The sequence below is a fragment of the Eumetopias jubatus genome, unplaced genomic scaffold (genome assembly GCF_037043125.1).
Source record: "Eumetopias jubatus isolate StellerSeaLion01/CBP00866 unplaced genomic scaffold, mEumJub1_p1.0 scaffold_1, whole genome shotgun sequence".
Lineage (NCBI taxonomy): Eukaryota > Metazoa > Chordata > Mammalia > Carnivora > Otariidae > Eumetopias > Eumetopias jubatus.
The window spans coordinates 205,456,205-205,474,903 of record NW_028274807.1 but is presented as its reverse complement, the minus strand read 5'-3'; the positions used below and the strand labels follow the sequence as shown (position 1 = coordinate 205,474,903).

Sequence of the window (18,699 nt, the reverse complement as noted above, 5' to 3'; positions counted from 1 at the left end):
CCCCCAGGGGATCTGAACCAGTGTGTCTCAGGGGCAGGAGATCTGCCTTTGGGAGCATTCCCTTGGATGCTAGTTCCTCCAGAAATAAAGTCAACCCAGATAAGAAACGCATTGCCTTAGAGAGACTGACTTAATAATTGGATATACCAGGTCTTGGTCTGTAGGTACAGGCATGTCTCTCTATGTTGAATAAAGTAGACCACCCTTTTAGATGGAGCAAAATGTCCAGTGTTCCTCACCCTAGGGTACCAGCTCTTTTTTTATTTTATTTTATTTATTTATTCATAAGAGAGAGAGGCAGAGGGAGAAGCAGGCTCCCCGCTGAGCAGGGAGCCCCATGCGGGACTCGATCCCAGGACCCTGGGATCATGTGGGGTAGCAGCTCTTGCCACATCAGCAATACAGCCCTCGGTCCCCTGAGAGCAAAGGTTACACGGTGCAATTAAAGGACACCGTCTTCAGCAGCGTCCCCACTGCGGACCCACAGCGCCACCGCCCTGGGTTCATGGTGGTCCTCGAGAGGAGCTGGGGTGGAGGCAGTGCAGAGCCTGAGCCCTCGGATGGCCCCCGCTGGGCGCCATCCCCAGTGCTTACCTTCCCCATGTAGGACAGGCCCGGCTTGAACTCCTTTCTGGTATCCTTGGAGTAGCGGATGTCCACCAGCTGCCTCTGGACAGGGGTGGAGGCGTCAAATGCCACCTGCTGGCTCCCATCCACACTGGTCACCGTGGCCCAGATGCTGACGGTGCCCCGGAAGTGTTCGGGGACATCGGCGGGGATCATGTCCTTCACACAGATGTCGAAGTCCTGGGAGCCGTGGATCTGGAGGCAGGAAGCGCACAGAATGGTGCTCACTCGGCGTTAGAGTGGCTTCGAGGAACGACTCTCAAAAACACATCTGAAGCACAGGATGCTCCAGCTGCTGAAGGCCCAGGGGAACACGCAGTGACAGGGCCAAGCTGCGCTGTGGGTCACTGGATCCCTTGCTGGATATGTAGCATGCCTCCAGGAGTAAGATGATCACCCTCCAGCAGACAGCGGGGCAGGGATTTGAACCCGGTCACCCCCGCTTTGGAGCACTCACGCCTGCTCCTGCTCCCGGGGCACAGAACACCCCCATTTGACCTCTATCTCAGGACCCAGCTGGGGGCCTGGTAAACAAGCCACTTCCAGAAACAGCTTTGTACAACATTACTCAGTAAACCAGAGAATTAAGGCAAGGGACACAACCAGCAGAAGGGATGACAAGGGTCCAGGGGTGGAGGCCTCAGAGAGGCAGAGGACCTCCAGACTCTACATACATGGGAATGTGAAGTCATGCGGCTGCTTTGGAAAATAGTCTGGGAGTTTCTCACATGGCTAAACTTAGTTACCCCTGAATATACAAACAGACCATGGCTGGACCATATAGAAAAATGGCCAACCCATTATCTATGAGCCTTGAAGGAAGTCTGACCCCCATGTCTAGCAACTAGTAGAAAAACAAACCCCCATAACAACCAGCCCCAAATGGCCAGGACTTGATTAATAATTGAGAACTTCTAAGATTTTTGTCCCTACTTCTTTTTTTTTTAAGACTCATTTTTTATTTAAGTCATCTTTACACCCAACATGAAGCTCAAACTCATGAGCCCAAGATGAACAGTCGCTTATTCTACTGACCGAGCCAGCCAAGCACCCCTTTTTTATTTTATTTTATTAAAGGTTTATTTATTTCAGAAAGAGAGAGAACGCATGTGTGCACTAGCAGGAGGGGCAGAGGGAGAGGGAGACAGCTTCTCAAGCAGACTCTGAGCTGAGTGCAGAGCCTGACGTGGGGCTAGATCCCACAACCACAAGATCCCAACCTGAGCCAAAACCAAGAGTCAGATGCCCAACCGACTGTGCCACCCAGGCACCCCCAGGCACGCCTTTTTAAGAAAAAAAAATTTTTTAATTAACTCTACCCCCAAGGTGGGGCTCAAACTCATGACTCCAAGATCAAGAGTCGCATGCTCTACCTACTGAGCCAACCATATGTCCCATTTTGCCTTTACTTCTTAGAACCAAATGAGAAAGCCAAATATGCACCCCTAACCAATCTTACGGGATGCTCCCCTTCTAGTTAGGTGCCCACAGCTTCCCCACACCTACAGCCTCCAGCAGGGGCACACCTGAAGCCTTCCCTCTTTCCCATGATAAAGCTTCGAGCTGCCAAGTGGGGGTGATGGTAGCTGATTCCCTTGCTACAGCAAGCTCTGAATAAATAGCCTTTGCTCACTCTTACGTGGGCAGTCTATTTAATTCCACACCACACAACCCAGGAATGCCACATCCAAGAGAAATGAACACGTCCAGCCTCACACAAACCTGTATACGAATGTTCAGAGCAGCATTATCTATAATAGCAAAAAAGTGGGAAAAACTCAAATATCCATCGACAGGTAAACAGAAAAACGAAATGTGGTCCATCCATACAATGGACTATTACTCAGCCATGAAAAGGAACACAACTCGGACACCTGCTACAACGTGGATGAACCTTGAGAACATGGTGCCGAGTGAAAGAAGCCGGACGCAGAAGACCATATGGTGTATGATTCCGTGTATACCAAAAGTCCAAACCAGGCAAATTCATAGAGACAGGAAGCCGATCGGTGGTTGCCCAGGGCTGGGGATGGAAACAGATGAATTGCAAAAGGACGTGAGGGATTTGGGGAGGATTGGAAATATCCAAAATCTGGACCGTGGTGGCTGTTGCACAACTCTGAATATACTAAAAGCCACGAATCCTACATTCTATATGTATGGCCCCTATATGTACGGTTATGTGAATTATATCTCAATAAAACTATTTCTTAAAAAAAACTCTGCACATAATATCCGGGGAGGAAACACATCAACATATCAATAGTGGTTGTGTCTGTCAGAGAAGAAATCACCTTTATTTCTTCTTTTTTTGATATTTTCTAAAGTCTCCATGATCAGCCTGCAGGAATTTTATCATTGGGAAAGTCCTCACCATATAAACTGTTTTAGAATGGGGCGCCTGGGTGGCTCAGTCGTTAAGCATCTGCCTTCGGCTCAGGTCATGATCTCAGGGTCCTGGGATCGAGCCCCACCTTGGGTTTCCTGCTCAGTGGGGAACCTGCCTCTTCCTCTCCCTCTGCTCCTCTCCCCTGCTGTGCTCTCACTGTCTCTCTCAAAATGAATACATAAAAAGTCTTAAAAAAAAAACAAGACGCAGTAAACTGTTTTAGAAAGTAAAATAAAATAAATGATCACGGAGCTGAAGCCAAGGGCAGGCCCTGCAGGAAGGGATCCATTGGATGAGCAGCATGGGGTCCCTGCTCCTCACCTTTGTGGTTCTGAGGACGGGGCGCCCCACCTCCTGGCTGTAGTACCCCACGCCATTTACAGTCATATTGATCGTTAAGGTTCCCGAGACAGGTTTCCCAAAGGTATACCTGGAACAAAAAGACAAAGAAGGTTAATTTCACGTGGAGCAGTGGGGTGGGGAAGGGGTCAGTCTCAGGAAGGCCAAGCTCCCGTGGTGTGGCCAGCCGATACGGGGATGCTTCCCCATCCTACATTCTGTGCTTACAGCCCTTCCCACAGCCCAGAGTCGGCACAGATAGGCCAGAATAGGGGCCTGCAATCCTCTGCACCAAGACTTGTATTTGACAGAAAAAGAGACCAAGGGTCAGACAGGAACTCTGGACCCAAGAGCCGGAGGGTATGTGAGACAACCACTGGGCCTGCCACTTGTTGAAGCAGGACAGTACAGAGGATCAAACAACCATGGGCACCAGGGAAGCCCTGGCCTAAGTGCCCTGTGAATTCAACTTTGAACCAGGGATCAGACTGCTCAGTTTCCTCTCCCAGAGAATGGGAATAAAACTATCCTCTCAGAGATGCTGGTAAAACTTAAATGTATGTTTGTCATGCCTTATGCAGAGGGAACACCTGCCTACAGGGCCCACGAGCAGGACGGCAGATCACAGTGAATAAAAAAATAACACCAGGCATTTTGATAGTATTTTCTAGACTATAAAAAAGGTGTGTGTACCCAACACATCCTTGGATTTTATTTTATTTTTTCAAACTTTATTTAAGTATAGTTGACAACATCCTTGGATTTTAAAACACATGTAGCAGGGGCACGTGGCTAGTTTGGTCAGTAGAGTGAGGCACTCTTGATCTCAGGGTCATGAGTTCGAGCCCCACGTTAGCAGTAGAGATTACTTAAAAAACAAAAACCCAGTAACAATAAAAAAGATTTAAAGGAAAAAATATATATAACAATAAAAACAAACAAACAAACAAACAAAACCCCGCACAGCTGGAGGAGCGGAGGGCAGTAGAACCGTCTCAACCACAAGCTCTAGGAGGTGGCAAAGCTGGGCGGGAACACAAGTCTTGGAGGACTCTCCCTGGAGGGCCCCAGAAAGGGACAGCATCCCGGACACCCTCTGGTCAACCCTCACTTCGGAGCTGGTCATTAGCCTGGTCAGGAGACAGGTAATTCCTTCAAGAAATCCCTTGCGGGTCAGCCCATTCTCTGTGGGTGCTGTTTGCAAGGAAGGGGGGGACACTGGAAGGGAAGGGAGAGGGGTGCCCTCCCAGGGGGAGAGGAATAACCGCTGGAAGAGGGGAGTAACGGCTGGAAGAAGGAACTACCCGCCCCAGGGGCGTGTCTGAGAGAGGAGGGGCATGCCTGTGGGGGCGTGTCCCGGGAAGGGGCGTGTCTACAGGAGAGGGGCGTGTCTACAGGGGGAGGGGCTCGCCCATGAGGGCCACCTCTTTCTCACCTGGCCCGCACAGTGCCCTTCTCGCATGTGTCCAGGTCCCGAATATACTGGGGCGGGTCAATAAGGAGCTCAAATTTCGGCAACACTGGAAGGAGAGAGCAGAGAGAGGGAGGGGCGGCTCCCACCCCTGGGGTGGCCTCAGAAAGTCCTGGAGCTGTGGGAGGGATAACGGCAAAGCCGCAGCCCAGGGACACCGAGCGGCCAACACCACAGGAATCCACACCCCCACCCTTCGTTGAGCGCAGGCAGCATTCTGGGGATTTTGCTGACCCACATCTATTTCCTATTTTGGGGGGACACACACTTTTTCTTCCGAGAGGCCCACAACTCATCACTTTTAGGCCATGAGCTCTGCGTGCAGCCCAGCCCAGAGGTGCATGAGTGGCTCAGCCCTGGGAGCGTCCAGCCATCTGGTCACCCTGGGCAACTTGGGGAGGAGGGACGGACACCCGGACACCCAGAAGCCGCTCGGAGGAAACGCAAAGAAGCTGGTCCTTCGAGCTTGTGACACAAAGCCATAAATTCCTTTCCTTTAATTTCCAGAGGTTGCACTGGGCTTCTGCCACTTGCAACCAACAGCCCTGCCCTCTACAGCCTTTCCGTCTAGGGCCTTCCTCTTGAAAGGAGAAACCCTTGACCAGGTTAAGGGAGAATTTCAGCACAGAAGCAGAGTAAGTGGCTCTGGGCCATGTTCGTTCCCCAGCTCCTGTTAACATGAGCAATTTCCTGAATGGATCTCAACGTCTCAGCTCCCCCATCTGTGCACAGGGTCAGGATGACAACAGAAGAACCAAAAGAAACAGACTTAAAAAGGAAGGGAGGGGGCGCCTGGGTGGCTCAGTCAGTTAAGCGTCTGCCTTAGGCTCAGGTCATGATCCCGGGGTCCTGGGATCGAGCCCCGCATCAGGCTCCCTGCTCCTCGGGGAGCCTGCTTCTCCCTCTCCCTCTGCTTGCCGCTCCCCTTGCTTGTGCGCTCTCCCTCTCAGTCAAGTAAATAAATAAAATCTCTAAAAAATAATAAAAATAAAAAGGACGGGAATTCTGACCCAGGCTACGACATGGATGAACCTGGAGGACATCATGCTAAGTGAAATACACCAGACGCAAAAGGACAAATACTGTAAGGTCCCACTTCCACAAAGCACCTGGACGAGTCAGTCACAGAAACAGGAAGTAGGATGGCAGGCTGGCCAGGGGCTGGGGAAGGGGACGGCGAGTTAGTGTTTCATGGGGACCGCCTTTCAGTCCGGGAAGATGCGAAAGTTCTGGAAATGGAGGGTGGTGATGTCTACCAACAACACGAATGTCCTTAATGCTGCACAACTGTACTATTACAAAGAGGGAAAATGGCAAATTTTGTTACATGTGTTTTTATGACAATTCTTTTAAAAGGGAAATGACAGAGTGCCCAGCTCTCTGCACTGAGCCGCAGCCAATGGGGCTGCCGCCGTGCTCCCCCTTTATCGGCATCCTCCCCGGGTCTGTGGTTTCACCCAGATGTGAAATCCCAAGATCCTAAGATTCTCCGGCTTACCATACTTCTGAACTTCGAAGGACTTGTTGTACACGTGGCCTTGCGCTTGGACAAAAATGAACCATTCTCCCAGGACCGGCTGGTCAGACAGGGGGAAGGTCATGTTGGCCACACCTGTGTGCAGAGAGACAACCAGTCATCCTGGGGCAAGTGTGTGTGCAGAGCCAGCCAGGTGTGACCCGATGCCATGGGTGGGGGCTGCCCTGTGCATCCCAGGACATTGAGCAGCATCACTGGCCTACACCCACTCGATGACAGTAGCTCCTCCCCCCAAGTCACAGCGACCCCAAATATTCCCACATAATGCCAAGGTCCCCTGGGGGCAGAATCCCCCCTCCCCACCCACCCACCAGGTGGTAGCTGCGGCCCAAAGTGAGCACGGATTCTGAACAGGCGTCAATACAGAGCACCCCTTTCCCTGCAAATGGGCCCCCACGAAATGCCACCAGCCTCAGGCAGAGAAGGCAGCTTTGGCTTCAGGTCCATTCCTTGGAACCCCGATGGGAGCTGTTTTCATGCTGGGAGGAGAGTCGGGATTTTCCACGAGCCTCCAATGGAGGAATCTGGATGAGCACAGACGCCAAACACTGCTTGGGATCTGTCACTCCCGAGTGGGACCTGCTCTGCCTGTCCCCAACAGTGACACCGTGAGAGCAGCTCAGTGGGACTCCGGAGAAAACCCAGAGACTACAACAGTCCCCACCGCTTCTCTCCGTCACTGTGGAATTGGGAAACCTGACGGCAAAAGCTCTTTCCTCATATATTCAAAGCCTTTCACAGTCAGAGGAGGTTTGGGGGTGTGTGTCACCAACATACATTTTCTATGGGGCCTCATTAGCCGGTGGCCAACATTACTAGACATCCCCCCAGGACGGGAGCAAAATCACACCAGTTGAGAACCCCTGGTCTACACATATCGCAACGAGTTTTTTATTTTATTTTTTTTAAAGATTTAATTTATTTATTTGAGAGAGAGAGAAGAGAGAGACAGCGAGAGGGGGAACACAAGCAGGGGGAGCAGCAGAGGGAGAGGGAGAAGCAGGCCTCCCGCTGAGCAGGGAGCCCGATGCAGGGCTCGATCCTGGGACTCCGGGATCATTACCTGAGCCGAAGGCATCGCAAGGAGTTTTTTAAATGGGAGGCTAGTCATTCCCTTCCTCTGTGTTCTGAAGATCAAGTCCATACACCTCCCTGCAGCCCGAGAGGGCCCCCGGTCTCACTGTTGCTTCTGGTGTCAGTACTCCTGACATGTGGGGCTCCTTCCTGTGCCCAGCCTCACTCTCCCTGCCATCCACCAGGCCTCTTGCATGCTGGGCCTCTGTCTGGAACACGTTCCCTCACTTTGCCTGGCTAACCTCTGCTCCTTCTCCACTTTGTTGCTGGAAAGGCTTTTCCTCCAGGCAGCCTTCCAGGATTATCTCTGCTGCCCCGGGCTGAGAAAGAACCCCGTTTTGCCCTCCCTGAGTTTGTACTTCTCCTTCCTAGTGCACATCATGGCAGATGTTATCGTGTGGTTTAATGTCTGTTTCCCCCAGTGGGCAGAAAGTTCACCCTTTGTCAGCATGTACTTCAGTGCCCAGCAGATATCTGCTGGTAGGAAGACAGAGAGTTAGTGAGAGGGAGGGAAAGGGGCCGATGGGGAGGGTGGAGTAGAGGAAAGCAGGCTGAGTGCCAGGCAAGAAGGTGGGATGGGTCACCAAGAGAGTCCGAGAGTCCCGCCCTTGGCTGCGCCGTAGCCCCTGCAGCCCCAGGCTCAGAACTCAAGGAAGGACAGTCACAGAAGCCCTGTCCCTGCTTGTCAGCCCTCCCTGAGCATCTCGGAACTGGAAAGAGGGCTCAAGGCCAGACGAGGGGACCGGAAGTGTGACATTGCACAAACCACCACAATCCACCTGCCTCCTAGAGGCTCTGCACTCACAGAGGCACTCGGGCTCCAGGAGCCCCCAAGGGGATGATGAGGTGGAAGATCTGCAGTGGGAGGAAGATGGGGGGGTGCCGACAAACAAGACCCTGATGTTCCCCAAAAGGCCTCAAGCTAAATGCAGGAGCCCCAGCTGGATGCCGGGATCAGAGAAACATGGGTGGGGTGCAGTGCTGCAGGGAAGGGATGCATCCAGAGAACATTCTAGCTTCCTGGAAGATTTATTGCATCTGCCACCCAAAGGTGCAGCCCCCAAAACTGCAGAAGGAGAAAGGGAAGGGGAGGGGCAGAGGTTCACCGCAGCAGAAGGGCTCCAAGTGTCTCCACTCTGTCATCCTCGAGCCCCGGGGGTCCTGCGGGGGACAAACACCCATAGTCAGCTCAGGGCAGCCGGCGTGTCCCCGGCACGTGTGTGCACCCTCTGAGCCCTCTCTCTAGGGTGGGACAAGTGTGGAGGGCAGGCCCCCAGATCAGTCATGTACCGGGGAGCAAATGAAAGCTCGGGGCACAGAAGGGACTGGTCTGATGACACAGGGACAAAAGGGGCCGGATCTGCTCCTCCTTTAGGGAGCCGTGTGCAAATCTACAGAGACAGACAGACACGCGCTTGGCCTGTCCCAGGGCAGATCCGGGGCCCGGGGATAGACCCAGTCCCAGCCTCGTGAGGTGCTGGGACAGGTAGCATCTACCTCGGCAGCAGACGGTCGGTCGGGGAAGACAGAGAGCAGGCTAACGGGCCCCGAGTCAGAGCAGAGGGGGTTGCACACCACTCACCAGAATGTAGGCTTCCAGCTGCAACACAGACAGACAGGCAGTGAGCACAGCCCTTGCAGGCCCCCCGCCCTCTGAGCATGCACCACCCGCCCAGCCGTGCTCTGGCCTCCCTCTGTCCCACAGGGGGACTCGGAGCCCCAGGACAAAACCCAGAATGGAGGTCCAAACTGGAAGGAACAGGGGAGAAAGCCCCGTCGCTGGCGGCACCCCTGGCCAGGTGGTCCCGGGACGGTGTGTTCCAGGCACAGGGTTTTAGAAGCTGGTCTCACCTTCTGGCTGACGGGCCTCAAGTTCGGGGTGACAGTGAAGATGCTTATGAGCACTGGAAGGGAAGGAGGCAGTCGTGTGGCAGCTCTGGGCATGGCTGGCCCTCCCCTCCCCCAGGCTGCACGAGCTGCGCACCTTGGTGTCGGGGCTTGTACACCGGCTTGTCGGTCTGGATGAACACGGAGGCGCCCCGGCCGTCCACAGTCACGGAGGTCTGGTTGTGGAAGAGGGGGCCCTCCTCCGCCCGCCCGCTGCGGCCCCACACCTGCAGGAGGGCCTGGCCCCGGAGGCCCGTGGGCACCTGCGGGCAGACCACAGAGATTTGCGAACAACAGTGTTTCTCAACGTTGGCACCAATGACACTTAGGACTGGACCAGTCTTTTTTTTTTTTTTTAAAGATTTTATTTATTCATTTGACAGAGAGAGAGAGACAGGGAGAGAGGGAACACAAGCAGGGGGAGTGGGAGAGGGAGAAGCAGGCTTCCCGCCGAGCAGGGAGCCCGATACGGGGCTCGATCCCAGGACCCTGGGATCATGACCTGAGCCGAAGGCAGACGCTTAACGACTGAGCCACCCAGGTGCCCCTGGACTGCATCAGTCTTTGCAGGGGGAGGCCACCTCGCCATTGCCGGGTGTTGAGCGGCATCCCTGGCCTCTGCCCACCAGATGCCATAGGACCCTTCCCTCCCCCTCCCACCCCACCCCCCAGTTATGACAACCAGAAATGTCTCCAGCCGCTGCCAGTGTTCCCTGAGGAGCCAGAATCCCCCCCACCCAAGTTGAGAATGGCTCATCAGGAACTATTGTAAGAGCTAAAGATCCCAGGACCTTTTTTAGAGTCTCTAGTCTAGTCTGAAGATCCCCTGGCCCCCTCTCCTAGATTTATACAGCCCTTCACTGGTCTCATCTACAAATCCACAGCACCGATCCTGTGAAGAGTGCCTTCCGAGATGCAGTGGGCAGGGATCGTGCGGAATCTTAACCCCTGTCCAGCGCGGCCCTGCTTTCTGATTCACAAGAAAGCCAACCTGCTCAAAGGGCAGCTCTAGGGGACTTATCAAGGGCTTCCCAACTATTGACATCTGGGGCTGGCTCTTTCTACATCATGGAGCTATCCTGAGCACTGTGGGGGTGCTGAGCACCCAGGAGGTGCCCTCCCCAGTTGTGACAACCAAAAAGGTCTCCAGACACTACCCGATGTCCTGGGGCCGGGGTCGGGGGAGAGGGCAAACATCCCCACCGGGTGGGAGCTGCTGCCTTAGAGAAAAGCTTCTACCATCATCAGTAAGGCAGGAAGGCCTCTGTCCCACAGCACTCAGGCACTAGGGACACCCTGCAGGGGAGAGGAACGGCTTCGGACTTTGTACTGATCACTGAGGGAGGGCACACTATAATTCAGCATGACTCTCGATGTCGCCCATTCATTCCGGGATTCCTTTGAGTGTCTGATAGAAGTTAAGGAACAGCTAACCCAGAAAACGCCTATAATTTCAGTGTTGTGAATCTCCTGAAATCCAAGGACTCCTGTTTAAAAACCCACATCAGAGGGGTGCCTGGATGGCTCAGTCGTTACGCGTCTGCCTTCAGCTCAGGTCATGGTCCCAGGCTCCTGGGATCAAGCCCCACATCGGGTTCCTTGCTCGGCGGGGAGCCCGCTTCTCCCTCTCCCACTCCCCCTGCTTGTGTTCCCTCTCTCGCTGTCTCTCTCCCTCTCTCTGTCAAATAAATAAAGAAAATCTTAAAAAAAAAAAAACCTGCATCAGAGAATTACCTGAGTAATTCTACAGGTGGTGCTGTGCAGGGGCATTGCTGGGTCTTCAAAAACAAAGCAGGACCAAGCAAGAGGCTTGGTTCCTAACCTGGTCATTCTTCTTTCAGGGTGTTCAGCCTAAGGCAGGCATTCAGAATGCTAAGACATCTTTGGGGTGCCTGGGTGGCTCAGTCAGTGAAGCATCTGCCTTCAGCTCAGGTCATGATCCCAGAGTCCCAGGATCGAGCCCCACAACATGCTCTCTGCTCATCGGGGAGCCTGCTTCTCCCTCTCCCTCTGCCCCCCACCCCCACCCGTGCCCACACATGCACACACATGCATGCACACTCTCTCTCCTTCTCTCAAATAAATAAAATCTTTTTAAAAAAGAATGCTAAGACATATTTATGTACAAAGATGCTCGCAATGTTTGGATTACGTTATCCAAACCCTGAAAACAATCTTTTAAAAAATCTAACCATGTACAAGGTGGAGAGAGTTAGTAAATTAGTATATAAAAGAGATGCAATAGGATGTGGTTAACAATAGGAGGCAAATTACAATTATAGAGATTTGAACACATGGAAGTATGTTTACACAGTGTGTTAATTGAAAATAGCAGGGAGCACGAGGAGGTCTACCCTTTAGTTGCAACTATGAAAGAAATGTCTTTATGTGGGTGAGGATTTACCGGGAAACACGAGACAGTGAAAAGTATGGGGGGATGGGATTACGGGTGAGTTTTCTCCTTTTCTCAATTTTTTCTTCATTATTCATTGTTGACATCACCATTAATGATTTTTCTCACCACACACGAAACTTCTCTTATTCCATTCCAATCAATTATTTCCAAGGTAGGGTTCATGAAGATGTTAAAAATTCATAGCTTACCTTGAGTTTGATTGTTCCTTTATCTAAAAAATAAAAATTAAATGAAAACAGTTAAATTGGGAGCTGGGTTTGCCTGCCTCCGAGCTGCAGCTTTATAACTGGGGCGGGGGGGGGGGTTGTCTGTGGACAAACACACACACTGGGTCATACTGGTCTGGCCTGGGCTGGGATTGAGAAAAGTGAGAGGTTTCCTCCAAGCTGGAGAGAGCTTGAAGGCCAGAGGAGATGGACAAAGCTGAGCTATTCAGGGGGAAAGTTGGCCAGGCTGCACACTTAACCCTTGGCCCCATGTCCAAGGTAAGCTGTGAGGGGAGCAAAGAGAAAACTCCCAGGGAGTGGAACAAGAAGAAGAGTCGAGAGAAAGAAGAGGAGACTGAGGTCCCCAGTGGACCTCCCTCCAGTAGATCTGTTTTCCCATCACCTCTCTCTTGACCCAAGCTGAATCATTTACCATTGTGACATCTGTCCGGGCTTTCTAGCCTCTAAGATTTGATTTAGCATCTACTGTTTTTGCCTCCCAGTCTCCATTCCCCATTTTTTACTAGCAGAACCCCAATTTCCTTGGGGGAGCCACCTGCCCAGCTCCCCGTTCAGGAGGTTTGGCGTGGCTCTCTCCCTCTCTCCTGGGGCTCTGTGAAAATCTACACAGGCCCTCCCCCAGTCACAGTGATTGGTTCAGAGTTGAGCACATGACCCAAAATGGGCCAATCAGTTGGGTCACGACTGAGCACATGACCCAAGTTCGGCCAATCAGAGAGAATGCTGGGACATTCTCACTGGTCTGGAGAACCCGTCACTCTCTCAGCTTCCGGGAGACGCGGGCCCATTCGGAAGTGGGGCTGGGAGAGGACCTGTGATGCCAGTGGACTTCCCTAGTTATGAGAGTCCATAAACACTGTTGCTGAAGCCAACCTGATGTGGGTTTTGGGGTGGCCCACGGAGTCAGGACTGCCTGCACTCCTGCCCACCCAAGCCCTCTCCTGGTTTCCATTCCAGGCCAGCCTCTCCCCGGGGCCAGGCGCTGTCTCGCTGGCCTGAGAGCCCCGACATCACCCTCTGTGTCTCCTGCGGCCAAATCACACTCTGCGTGCTGGACCACAGGCCCTGGGCAGCTCCCTGCTCTCACCACCTGTATCCAGGAGGCCTGTGCGGTTGTTATCTGCAGTTACCAAGTACAGCCGGACAGAGGCTGGCTGGGGGCCTGAGTCCAACTCAGTGAGTCTGGCTGGAAGCCTGGAGTCTGCATCTAACACCACAGGGGCGCTAGAATAGCTCAGCCAGCGGTCTGAAGCGGTCCTGAGAGTCCCTCTGGGCCCCCGTCCCACCGATAGCCAGAAGGATGCCCGACTCCATCCAGAGCTGCACCCCCAGAACCTGGGCTGCCGAGGAACAATTCACTCTGGTTTCCTAGACGGGGCAGTTGGCTGCCCCTCCTGGGTCTCACTCTCCCCATCTGAAAAGTGGGGGGGAAAGCAGTCTATTCTCCCTCCCCTGATGGGAGGTGGGATGGGAGAGAAGCAAAGCAATGCCCATGTCACCTGAGCCCCGAAGGCCACTTTGCCAAGGACGAGGAAGTCCTGGTCAGCCACCCCAGGGACCTACCCAGGATGGCTCCCTGGCTCCATGCCACCTCCTCGCCCTGGGCCACCAGCTGAGCCTGGACCATGACTTCCCGGGGGGAGTTAAAGATGGTCACGCTGATGACTTCCTCCACTCCTGAGCGGAAGACAGAGGGTGCAGCAATCAAGTAGGCCCTGTAGGAGAGGAGAACGTCAGTGAAGGCCAAAGGCTGTCTGACCCACCTCTGGCCTCCCTGCCTCTCTGGCTGGGTCACGGTGCTCCCTGCATGGTCTTCCACCTACGCCTGCCCACACCATGATGACACTGTCATTTTATGTATATGGGTCCCCCACCGACCTGTGAGCTCCTTGAGACCAGGGGCTGGCTTATTCATCTCTGAAGCCCCCTGACGAGGTAAGAATCTGGCCTCTCTGGATCTACCCAGCACCACACCCCCTTCCAATGTCTGCATTCTGGCTTGTGGCCTTTGCAGTCAGCACATTCTGCCACAGGACCTTTGCAAGTGCCGCACCAATACTGTAACCCACTCTCCTGAGTAACTGGCAGGATCCCACTTCATCCTCACAGCCACCCTGTGACAAGTGCCAAAAAGCCATTTACAGAGTCAGAAATTAAGCCCTGGAAAGCCAAGCCATGTGCCTGAGCCAGTAAGAGACCAGGATGCAAACCCAGGCAGCCAAACTCCAGAACCCAGTGGAAAGAAACAAGGAGCTTCCCGCAGCATTAATCTTAAGAACAAAGCCCTGAAAATTAACTAAATGGCCCAAAACAGGAAAAGCTCTGCGAACAGTCGCGCCAAAACAGGCCTCTCCTGGAAGGTGGAGAATATTATCTTATTTTCCAGATGGGCAAGCTGTCGCTCCAGGAGAAGGAACATGCCACAGGTCCCACAGTCGGACCGGGGAGAGCCTTGGGGCACCCTTAGGGCACCTGACCTGAGGCACACAGGTCCTCCCCACCTGAGCTCCTGCCTCTGGTGTTCTACAACCTTCCGCGGATAATCAGAAAGTCTCATTCATCTTTAACCACGAAAACTGTTCACAAGCCCAGGCATGCAGAGTGCTACAGGCACCAGAAGGAAGCAGGCGGAAGGGAAAACACTAGGCCAGGCAAATGAGAGGAGAGATTTTCGTGTCTCCAAAATGCCCTCTGGGACAACCAGACGTCCACACACAACAAGACAAATTTAGACCCTGACTGAATACCATACACTGAGGTGAACTCAAACTGGGTCAGAGATCTAATATGTGTAGAACTATAAAAGCCCTGGAAGACAAGAGGAGAAAGGCTTTGGGAGCTGGGGTTAGGCACAGAGTTCATGTGTAAGATACTAAAAGCACGATCCAGCAAAGAAATCATTGATAAACTGGACTTCATTAAAACTTCATGAAAAATCTGGCATTTCAAGAGACACACTGGGCTCCTGTCGGGTACTGTCCGGCCGCAACACTGACCCTGGGAGCCCACTGGGCTCTGTCCAGCTTGAACAGTGGCCAGAGTTCACCAGCTCTGGCTTCCTATGTGGACTGTCCTACTTCAGGACTGCCCGGAGCCTGCAAGGACCTCGGGACATACCAGCTACTTCCTATGTAACTCCAACACCGATGAGAATGTGTAAAGACCCTAGTTTTGTACGTGCACAGCCCAGATCCAGCAATGACCGGAACCAGGAACGACCCGGGGGTCCAATGTTCGTCCTACTCCAGCACCAACAACCACCCACAATGACCGAGTTTCTATGCGCAGCGTCAGGCCTCAGCCATGCACAGAGAGCATGCATTCATCCTGGGCATGTGACTGCATTATCTGGAGCATGCAGTGACCCTGGGGTTCCTGAATGCACTGTCCAGATCCAGCACGGACCAGAATGTGGACTGATCCTGGGTCTTATGCGCTTTCTCAGATTCTCATGCAAATGGGGTGTGCATGCAGTGACAGTGGGCTAAACATACACCGCATACACTAAACATAAACATAAACTCAAGCACAGGAACTCTTGCTTTGTACGTGATGTGTAGTGTTTGCTGCCTCCAGCACCCACCAGAGGGTGCAGGGTGCTCCCTGAATTCCCATGCGTAGTGTCTGGCCTTAGCAGTTCACACAGCATGCAGTGATCCTGGGTACATAACTGTGCTGATCCTGGGTATGTAACCATCATCACCCTAGGTATGTGCTCTGTATTATCTAATCCCAACACCAACCGGGCGTGCAGTGACTCTGGCTTCCTACGTGTCCTGTCCCGCTGCAGTGGGACCTCAGCCTCCTCTAGGAATAATCTTTCCATCTAGCTCCCAGATGACCCCCAGACCTCCCACACAGCACATACAGACCACAGAAGAGCATTTGGGGACTAGACAATCCACACGTTCATGTTCCTTGGTTGCCTCTTAAAGCCCGTATCCAGTTCTGAGTTAGATTTTTCACCCAAAGGGCCTAGAGAACCCAACAGAACCAAATTAACTCTCCCTGAGATTCAGGAGTTGCGGCTGCTGGGATGCTTGCCAGCCAAGCATTGTTGACCTGATGCACCACCACCCCCCTCCCCCGGGCCCCCGGCATCAGGACTGACACTGGTTTAAGTCTTAGAAGGTCTCAGAAGTCCGGGCCTGGGAATGGTGGTTTTTGGTAAAGAGTAGACAGTACTGGTCTTTTTTAAATTTTATTTTATTTATTTTTTTGAGAGAGAGAGAGCACAAGCAGGGTGAAGGGCAGAGGGAGAAGCAGACTCCTCGCTGAGCAAGGAGCCTGATGTGGGACTCGATCCCGGGACTCTCGGATCATGACCTGAGCCGAAGGCAGATGCTCAACCATCTGAGCCACCCAGGCACCCTAGACAGTACTGGTCTTATGACAACGTGCAAATCTGTGCTGGTTTCTGGGGTCAGGGATTCCTCATGCAAAAATCACATGGGTTGGGGCGCCTGGGTGGCTTAGTCAGTTAAGCGTCTGCTCAACTGGGAACCTGCTTCTCCCTCTCCCTCTGCCCCTCCCCCCGCTGGTGCTCTCTCTCTCTCTCTCTCAAATAAAGAAATAAAATCTTTTTTAAAAAAAATCACACGGGTCACAGAAGTGGGTATCCAGGGCAATTCCTAAATCGGAATCCCTCTAGTGGGTGGACCACAGCTGTGGCTTAGAGGCTGACTAATCTAGAACCCCAGGTCAGTAATTTTGCACTTCGCAGCACGTGTCTCCCAGCACAGGATTCCATTTCCCTTGACAGAAGGTAACATCCCAGGACAACCTTAGTCAGAGGCAAAAACTCCTGAGAACCGTTTGAAACTCTGCAACCCAGAGACTCTGAACTTGGTCTTTATGAGGCGAGGTCTGTAATTTAGGGCCCAGTCAAGCTTTGTGGCGGGGGGTGGACCTGCGCATGGCCAAATGTTTCGAAGCATCCCTGGCCTCCACTCAGTAGATTCCAGCGGCATTGCCTCCCCCTAGATGTGGACCAAAAATGCCCCTAGAATTGCCCAATGACCCCAGGAAAACAAAAATCACCCCCCCTCCCTGGGGCTGAAAACCTCTATTTTAAGGGATGCCTGTTTTGAAAGATCAGGACAAAAATTTGCTGGATTCCAATTTCACAAGGCCCAGGGGAGGTAAATCCCATTGCTCAAAGCGCAGTGTGGTGTCTGACTTTTCCAACTGTGATCCTAAAGCGACACCACCCAACTCGTCCCACGGTTGACCTGTTTTCTGGGAACTCCTAAGCAAGCGCCGCTTGAACAAGCCACCTCATCAAGGCTGAGGCTGGACTACACGGCTCAGCTTGGGCAGCTCCAGGCGGCCCCCCTGAACCCACAGCTTTGCAGGGCTCACCCCAACTTGGCAGGTCTGGAAATATTCCCGGTGAAGCCAACTCATGGGAAATTCTCCTTAACGGCTAGTTAATTCACCTCCTCACTGTGTCAACTCACCAGAAGCTCTGTAGTCAAACTTCAAGAAAAATGTGGAAGCAAAACAAACACTTCCTCCCCGCCACCACTCCCTCCCAAGGAAAACGGAACGGTAGGTCTCTCCTATTTCCCCGCCAAGACACGCACCTCTTACCTCCGTGCCACGGACAACTTGAAATCGCCACCCAAGACGACAGCCCCCGTCACACCAAGGGGATGAGGTGGGGAGGAGGCCCTGACTCCCTGTACCTCCGTGTGGCCACCTCTGAAGGCTGGGGGTGCCCCCTTCCCAGTCCGACCCCTGCGAGTCAGGGGCCGGGAGTCTAGGTCCCGCCCAGTGCGGACGCTGTGTAGCCTCGGACAGGTCGGTGCAGCTCTCTGAGCCGGTCCCCGGGGCCCCCCTCCCCGAGAAGACAGCCAACCTCCTCCGTCGCCCGGTGCAACTCACGGGGCCTGGGGCGCGGCGCACACGCCGTCCCGCGGCGACAGCAGCAGCAGCAGCAGCAGCAGGCGCCACAGCAGCGGGCAGAGCAGGGCGCCCCACATTTTTCGGCTCCGCGGGGGCGCGGCGCCCAGGGAGGGGGCCGGGCCGGGGCTGGGCCAAGGTCGGGGTCCGAGCGCGGCGGTGCCCCCTGCGCTGCCGGGGGCCCTTTGTTCGCAGCCCCCGCGCCGTGCGCACGGCGCCATGCGCCCCGCTCCGCGGCCGGCCAAGCTGGGGCAGCCCCGGACCAGCCCCCTCCCCGGACCCGCCTCGTCCCCCGGCCCGCCCCCGCCCGGCCCCGCCCCGCGCCGCGCCTTTCCCGGGACTCATCCCCTGCGCGCACTCTCCCCGACCCCCTCCCGGGCCCGCCCCGCCCCCCTGCCCGGACCTCTGGGCGGTTCACCCCCCAGACCCTGCCCACGCCCTCCCCGCTCCTCCGACCCGACTGGGCCCCTATTCCCGTCGCCCCCTCCCTGCACTGCTCCCCGCATCCTCCCAGCCGGGCCGCCCGCCCCGCCCCCTTTCCGGACCCCGACCCGCCCCCGCTCCCTTCTCGGGACTCATCCCCTCCAAGGACTTTCTCCGGACTGCCCCGCCCCCTGCCCGGGCCTGACCCCACCCTGGACCCTCCCCCTTCCTCGGACCCAAGCTGTCCTTTTTTTCTCGCCCCATCCTCTGCGGTCACCTTTCCACCGGTCGTCATGTTGGGACCCACCTCCTTCCGGGCCTGCCCCCCTACCCGTCCTCCCCTGCCTCCTCTCCAGCCTCCTCCCCAGTCGCCCCTGCATGAGTCCCTCTGCGGACTCGCCCCGC

General features: G+C 54.2%; 1 protein-coding gene across 2 annotated transcripts in view; it reads right to left on the bottom strand.

Annotated features, from left to right (window-relative positions):
• The window catches only part of CPAMD8 (C3 and PZP like alpha-2-macroglobulin domain containing 8), a 77,749-nt gene extending 59,657 nt beyond the window's left edge, over window positions 1-18,092 (bottom strand). Inside the window, exons 1-11 of one of the 2 annotated variants that reach the window (XM_028126828.2) lie at window positions 17,854-18,092; window positions 13,531-13,682; window positions 11,929-11,951; window positions 9,422-9,587; window positions 9,289-9,341; window positions 9,020-9,037; window positions 8,544-8,598; window positions 6,325-6,438; window positions 4,791-4,875; window positions 3,338-3,446; window positions 595-822 (exon numbers count right to left, since the gene is read on the bottom strand). In XM_028126828.2, coding sequence (XP_027982629.2) covers window positions 595-822; window positions 3,338-3,446; window positions 4,791-4,875; window positions 6,325-6,438; window positions 8,544-8,598; window positions 9,020-9,037; window positions 9,289-9,341; window positions 9,422-9,587; window positions 11,929-11,951; window positions 13,531-13,682; window positions 17,854-18,092 — 1,242 coding nt within the window. Of the gene's footprint in view, window positions 1-594; window positions 823-3,337; window positions 3,447-4,790; window positions 4,909-6,324; window positions 6,439-8,543; window positions 8,599-9,019; window positions 9,038-9,288; window positions 9,342-9,421; window positions 9,588-11,928; window positions 11,952-13,530; window positions 13,683-17,853 lie in introns of both variants that reach the window. The other variant, XM_088029136.1, reaches the window with a different exon arrangement.
• Between the last annotated feature and the right edge of the window lie 607 nt (window positions 18,093-18,699).